General features: G+C 43.8%; 1 protein-coding gene across 1 annotated transcript in view; it reads left to right on the plus strand.

Moving 5' to 3' along the window:
- The window catches only part of LOC121715656 (AP2-associated protein kinase 1-like), a 45512-nt gene that overhangs the window by 13142 nt on the left and 24870 nt on the right, over window positions 1–7500 (plus strand). The window contains exons 3-8 of the mRNA XM_042101533.1: window positions 3644–3746; window positions 4116–4258; window positions 5412–5533; window positions 6253–6334; window positions 6873–7005; window positions 7349–7452. Coding sequence (XP_041957467.1) covers window positions 3644–3746; window positions 4116–4258; window positions 5412–5533; window positions 6253–6334; window positions 6873–7005; window positions 7349–7452 — 687 coding nt within the window. The remainder of the gene's footprint in view (window positions 1–3643; window positions 3747–4115; window positions 4259–5411; window positions 5534–6252; window positions 6335–6872; window positions 7006–7348; window positions 7453–7500) is intronic.

Genomic DNA, 7500 nt, shown 5'->3' on the forward strand with positions numbered 1-7500 from the left:
CTGGACGGGCCTAGGCCCATCTATTTGTCAGTCTTGCCCGTCCGATTAGAGGGGTTTTCCTTCGTTTACACTCACCATCTTAAAAAGACGCGCAAGTCAACACTGCGCTTCGCTCAGGTGGCTGTTTACTCGGCCGCTCCTCCGCTCAAATTCACGTCAGGTTGCTCCGCTCAATTTTGCTCCCTGCTCCACTTAAAAATCATCCCACTGCAGTGAAATCACTCCATGCTCGCTCCAATTTAAAAGAGGGAGAAATAATCTACAAACCGAATTGTCACCTTAAACAGAAAACTTAAATCCCAAAGAACTAAGAGCAACGGCAATATGTCACTCAGAAAATTTATTTTAAAAGATAGTGCAACACCGATAGTGCAACAACAAACACGCTTGGCAACGTTAATACACATAAGACTAAAACTAAAGGGATCAGTGGAATTAATTGCCTAAAGAATACAGGCTAATCATCCCAGTTTTACTTTAGCCTTCTACTTGATATGAAGCATATTCAAATTGCTCACATTTTTTTCTTTGCTCTCCGTAGCACACATTTTTCCGCAAAATGTGTCCGCTTAGATTACAAAATTAATCTTTACTCACTGAAACTGTGTCACCACATGGTTATTCTTGCGCTACATAGTTAATATCTAGTTGTTTTGTAGGAATAGTAGCCTACACTTGTATGATCAGTTTCCTTTAGCGTAGCCAGAAATGTTCAAATGGGTGGGCACAGAAAAAATGGGTGGGCAAAGCGAATCTGATTGAACATAAGAGAGGCCTAGATTAGATACACCATACAAGCATTAATCATAGGCATGTTATATTTATGACATAAAAGAGGAATTTATTGAACGCATTTGATCACAGCTGACAAATTCGGCAGAAACATTTTCAACTGGACCAAAACAATGCATGAATGTAGCTTCTGCGCGTCACATGAAACACAATTGAGACAATAGATTGACCGTACTGGACAACTGCAAAGCCTTATCATAGGCATATTATATTCATGACATGAAAAGTGGAACTTATAGAACGAAAATGACAAATTACTCAATCAGCTAAACATTTTAAACTTGCGCAAAACTGATGAACCCAGCATCGGTGCGTCGCATAAATTAAAACACAAATTGAAGCAACAACTTGACCATTGGACAATCCTACCACAAAACCTTTCCATAGGCCTGAAACGTTTATGACATAAAAAGTGGAATATGAACGCATTTCATCACACCTGACAATTAAACGGAGCTGTGGCTATTCGTGATTTTTACTGATTCTTGAGAGTGAGGAGCGGGATATTTGCACCGCTCAGCTCCGTTAACTAGCTCTGATTCGGAGGCATATCACATATGTAAAGATTATAAAATCTGATTATTTTTTGATTCATGGCACGTTTCTTATTATTTTTAATGTGTTCTGCGGAGAAGGGAGACAGGACAGAGTAACATGGTGGACTACTTTTTTTTTGAAGACGTAGTTAAGGTGGCAGGCCTGTTTAGCCAAGGCGGCCACCTTGAGTGCAGAGTGCTGCGGGGAACCCTGCATGTGACTGTCTGTGAAATGTGATCTCTGCTCAAGACATTCAGGCAGCATGACCAGAAAAGTATGTTATTTGAATTTGTGTGATGTTAAATTGCTTTGAGGTGAGACTGGTAGATTGAAAGTCAATGGAATTCAGATAGAATACATTTGATTGGTCTGTCCGCGTCACCGATGTGTCTCTTTGCCCATAGTGGAAATTAAGGAATGTCTGCAGTCCATGAATAACAACATTAGTAGATCATATCAAACCATCCAAGACCTTTAAACCAACACCAAACCACCTACACACATTGGGGTAACATTTACTACACTTCATTTTTCCATCCTTCTTCACAAAGATTTTCAGAATTCAAAATTGCACCAACCTTAAAACATGTGATGATGCACCAGTAAACATGTTTGCAAGGGCACATACTATACACACTCTACAATATTCCCAGTCATCTCCCAGCTGGAATTAAGTCTAGGCTTGGAAGCACAACAGGGACACAACAATCTCTTTCTGCAGTACCAGAGCAGAAGGGACTATATATCTTTGGCATCAGTAGACTGGCTGACGCTCACTTTATGTGGTCAGACTCCTTTGTCTTGCCGTGTCTGACACTCTGTCACATGAGCAATGTTGTCATGGATTTGATTTTAATTAGAACAAACAATGAGAAAAAGAAAAAAATCTGAACCATGTGTGAATGAATGTCACAAGGAAGTGGGAGCTGATTTGGTGTTTACATTCTGTGACCTCCCAGATGCATACTTTTTGTTTAGATAAAGTAAGAGTCAGCCTTGTATTTGAAAAACAGTTTTGTGCCCCAACTGGTAAAACAAGAAGACAGAAGGTTAAAAAAGGTTACAGAAGTCATTTTCCACAGACCCCAAACAAACTCTAACCATCCACAGTGATGTAGACCACTGATGAAGGCACCGCATGTCAAGTGATTAACTATTATTAGTGTGTGTTTACCCAGTCTGTGGTAGTGAGAATGCTCACATCTTGGTAAGAGTAGAGGCGGCTGAGTGGCTTGTCTTAATGGTGTTGTATCTGTCAGACTGCCCATCTACAGATTCAGATGGTTAGACCAGATAACAACATTAACATGCCACAGCATTTCTCTCAAAGCCATAGCCAGCCTGCACAAAGATGAGGCTTGTGCTGCGGAAGGAAGGAAGACGCGGATAGAGTTCCACGCTTACAGAAGACCTGTTCTGGACAGAGAGCAGCACAGAAGGGGGGGTGGGGGGTGGACATGATGGAGAGAACACGGAATTGAGGAAAGGGTGAGAAATGTCGAGAGAGAGAGAGAAGGAAGGTGGTAAGAGAGAAAGTGAGAGAAGGGGGAGGAGAGGTGTTGAGAATAAATGAGAGGGTGATAGAGAGAGAGGGGAGAATGGCAAGGAAGCGGGGTGAGCGAGAAGAAGATTGATGTGTGTTTGTGAGTGTGTGTGTGAGTGTGTGAGTGTGTGAGTGTGTGTGTGTGTGTGTGTGAGTGTGTGTGTGTGTGAGTGTGTGAGTGTGTGAGTGTGTGTGTGTGTGAGAGAGAGGGTGAGGGAGAGAGAGAGAAGACAGAGAGGGGAAAATGGGGAGGGCAGTGAGAGGGAAGAAGATTGATGTGTGTATGTAAGAGAGAGAGAGAGGGAGAGGGAGGAGAGGATTGGGTGTTGAGTCATTAGCTGCTGTCCCAGTGGGGGGCCCAACAGAAATAGTGCCTACTCGGCACTTGCGGCTGCCGCCCACTCCCCGTGTCCTAACTCGAGGTCATCAGCCGCAAACAGCCGCAGACGCAAACAGCTCCCACCGGAACATCACTGCAGGATGGTTGTGTGCAAATAACATTTCTGGTGTGTTTGTGTGTGTGTGTGTGTGTGTGTAGTAAGTAAGATGGACTCAAAACGAGTTGCCAAATACTGTTCTGTGTCAGCAGTAATAGGGAGCCGGTTTGTCTGGAGAAGGCGGTGTTATCTCTACCCTTATTGTGCACACTTATTGCATTTGTTTGTATTGCCATGTGAAGCGTTACTGGCTCTTTGGGTATATCTCGATGCTGTCGTGTTTTAATCGATATTAGTCATTCTAAATTAAATAATTGTGTGTGTGTGTGTTCAGAGGGACCTTGTGGGTCACAAGAACATTGTGGGCTTCCTGGACTCCAGTGTCACGGCCTCAGGTGGCGTGTGGGAGGTGCTGATCCTCATGGACTTTTGCCGTGGTAAGCAATCATCTTTCTTCACCTAATATCTGTCTGTCTGTCTGTCTGTCTGTCCATCCTGCTCCCCCCTCTCTCTGTCTGTCTCTCCTTTGCTGTCTTCCTCTGGTTCTTCTGTTCAGCTCCCTGGTGCTCTGGTGCTTTGTTACTGATGGTCCCTCAGCTCCTAGTCTTGTCTCTGATCTTTCTAAAACTCTTGAGTTAGTCATTAGGTGTGTGTGGGTTTTTAGCTTATATGCATTTGTTGTTGGAATGTGCATGCGCTTCAAAAGGAACGTGAAAAAATATTGTGTCCACTTATGTGTGATGCATGTGCCCATCTGCTTATGTGTGTGTGTGTGTGTGTGTGTATGTGTATGTGTGTCCTCGTAGGTGGGCAGGTGGTGAATCTGATGAACCAGCGTCTCCAGACCGGCTTCACAGAGCCAGAGGTCCTGCAGATATTCTGTGACACGTGTGAGGCCGTGTCGCGCCTGCACCAGTGCAAAACTCCCATCATCCACCGGGACCTGAAGGCACGAACCAAACACCCCCAAAGCCCCCCAACCCCCCACGCACACACTTGCACATAAACATCCTTGCTTTGGAGAGCTCACAGCTACCCTTCTGCCAAAAGCGTAACCCCCCTAGCACCTCAATAATAGACTGAGTAAAACTGTCTGAGTAAAACCTAAAACCTCCATTTTTTTGCTCATGCATTCTCATTTGAGAAGCCAGTGGAGGATATGTTGGCTTGGCTCACATAAATCATACTCAAGCGATAGTACTTAGAATTCAGAGCACTGCTTGGCCTTGGTCAGGCTAGCCATTTCAAGGAAATTAATGACAAGGCACTGTTCAACCACCGTGTGGACGGCAGTCCTTCAGGGGCTCATGACCAAAGAGCTTGGCTTCTGAGAATTACACTCTGAAACTGACCGTATCCTATTTCACCCATATAAAACGGTCAATACATGGCTGTGTAGACTCTCTATATGAACATATGGGCCATATTTATGTTGTAAAAGCATTTGACCTGACAAAATCACAAGTGAGTCACGAGTCACAAGTGAGTCATGAGTCACAAGCGACATATTCTAATTTTGATACAGGCCGATTACTTCAAAAACCATAGAAAATATAATAAAAGAGACATTAATTTCCCTAAGAACGTAAAGTTACAAAAATCTAAATTCAAGTGGTGAAATCCTACCTGTACCTGTCTGTAACTTGTTTTTCAATTGGAAAAAGATGGTGGGGTCCTGGGAGGCCATAATTCACAATGCTGTATCTTGACAATGATTCGCAATATGACTTGGACCAGGATGTCGTTGTAAAGCTTACTGTGTCCTCTGTCCATAGATACCAAAATCTTAATTTTGAAATTCGGGTCACTGTGTCACTGCATTTTGCCAGATCAGGTCACATTTGGAATTTCAGTTCTACAACCAACTAGCTTGAAGGTAATGCTGATCTTCACCCAAAACAGTGCAGCATTTGAAGTTAATACTAAACTTCATCCAAAATAGTGCAGCATTTGACACTGTAATCACCTGTACTGAACATGGAGAGGTGGAGAGAGAATAGAGGAAAAGCTGGACTGGTATTTTGTGCTAATAACTAATAGTCTGCTGGACTCATTTCTAACTGGGTTCTCGTTGGTGTGATTCCCTCTCTGATCTCTGATAGGTGGAGAACATTCTACTGCATGACCGGGGCCACTATGTCCTCTGTGATTTTGGCAGCGCCACCAATCACTTCCAGAACCCGCAGGCAGAGGGTGTGCCAGCCGTCGAGGAGGAGATCAAAAAGTCAGTACCTTACAGAGAGGTCTCGTGCTTCATGCTATTCGGTTGTTAAGACCGACGTCATGGGGCCCAACAGCTTTTTGGTCAAAAAACGTTTACTAGCGCAGCCAGACAGTTTTTGCAACTTATAAACCTTGTCACCATCACCTCCGTTTTATTGAGAGTAAAACAAAACCGGTTAACCTGAACAGAGCAATTACTATAGCTGTGCAGGTACAATCATGATACAATCAAGGGTTACATGCAGGCTTCCGCGAAAAATAGGATTTTATTTGGTTGAGGCAACAAGTGAGTAGTAGTAGGACAATTTTCTTAAAGGCTACACTAAATAGCGGAAACAAATTGTTGTTTTTACTGTGTGTGGAGAAAACCGAGCGGCTTTGAAAGCCGTCGAACCCGGAAAAGGATTTATTAGGCTATTATTGTATCATCACTTAATAACTGAACTCTGACTTCCAACTGTGCTGTAGCACTGTCAATACCCATTAAAGACCAAGATCCACAATGTTTTTTAAGATCAGAAAAAAAATAAGAAACAAACAATTAAAGGTCAAAACAATTTTACAACACCTGCTAACACTAACATAGTAACTTTTTTCAGGGTAAACATTTTGCATTATGATGACCTTGTTTACTTTCAGGAACCATCTGTTAGTTGATTTGTTATTTTGCTAAAGTGCTATTAACATATCAATTATGTTGCCTTGTTTACTTGCGTGAAGGTACACAACCCTATCATACCGCGCACCTGAAATGGTCAACCTCTATGGCGGAAAGGTCATCACCACCAAGGCGGATATCTGGGTAAGTGGACAAGGGGGATTTGCCCCTCTGCCAGTGAATGCGATCTACACAGCTAGGCTCATGCACTCTACAGTCACCACTGTGATAAATGCTTTTATGACGGCGTGATATTTAATCGACTCAATATGCAATTGTTAAGAGGCCAACTGTAAGAGCTGAGCGGTCATACATCATCCATATCATGCTGTAACCTTTTTTATGTTTGGACTAGCTTGCAGTTTGCATAATTGCGATAGGCTCTTTGATTGGGCTCATAAATGACTTGGCCTTTAGTTGGCTTTTGATGTAAATAGGCCACCAACTGTTGTAGCAGTGATGGGTTGGTGTGACCTTCTTTTTATGTGTGTTTGTGTGTGGGTGTATGAATGTACTGTATGTGTGTGTATGTTTGTATATCTGTGTGTGTGTGTGCCTTTTTATATCTACCTGTTTGTTTGGTGTGTGTGCATGTGTGCCTATGTCTGCACATATATTTTGTCTGTGTATCCACACGTGTGTGTGTGTCTGTGTGTGTGTGTGTGTGTGTGTGTGTGTGTAGGCCATGGGCTGCCTGCTGTATAAGCTGTGCTACTTCACGCTGCCATTTGGGGAGAGCCAGGTAGCCATCTGTGACGGCAGCTTCACCATCCCAGACAACTCGCGCTACTCACTGGACATGCACTGCCTCATCCGTAAGTCCACACACACACACACACACACACACACACACACACGCTCATCTGAAAGAGAAAAGAGACAGCCTTAGTACATGCGTTCCCTTACTGTTGTTTTGGAGTCATTTTTACCAAATTTACCCTAACACACCATGTCTCTCCTCTCTCCACCCAATGCATCTCTCTCTATCTCTCTCTCTCACTCTCTCTCTCTCTCTCTCTCTCTCTCTCTCTCTCTCTCTCTCTCTCTCTCTCTCTCTCTCTCTCTCTCTCTCTCTCTCTCTCTCTCTCTCTCTCTCCCTTCTCTCTCTCTCCCTTCTCTCTTCTCTCTCTCCCCTTCCCGCTGGGCTTTCCCCATCAGGATACATGTTGGAGCCTGACCCTGAAAAGAGACCGGATATATACCAGGTGTCCTACTTTGCCTTCAAGCTGGCCCGGCGGGAGTGTCCTGTTCAGAACGTGAATGTGAGTCTCTGGCTGCTGCTACCAGGCCCACCGTCCTCTGCTGCAACC

This window comes from Alosa sapidissima, chromosome 8, assembly GCF_018492685.1.
Source record: "Alosa sapidissima isolate fAloSap1 chromosome 8, fAloSap1.pri, whole genome shotgun sequence".
Classification (NCBI taxonomy): Eukaryota; Metazoa; Chordata; class Actinopteri; order Clupeiformes; family Clupeidae; genus Alosa; species Alosa sapidissima.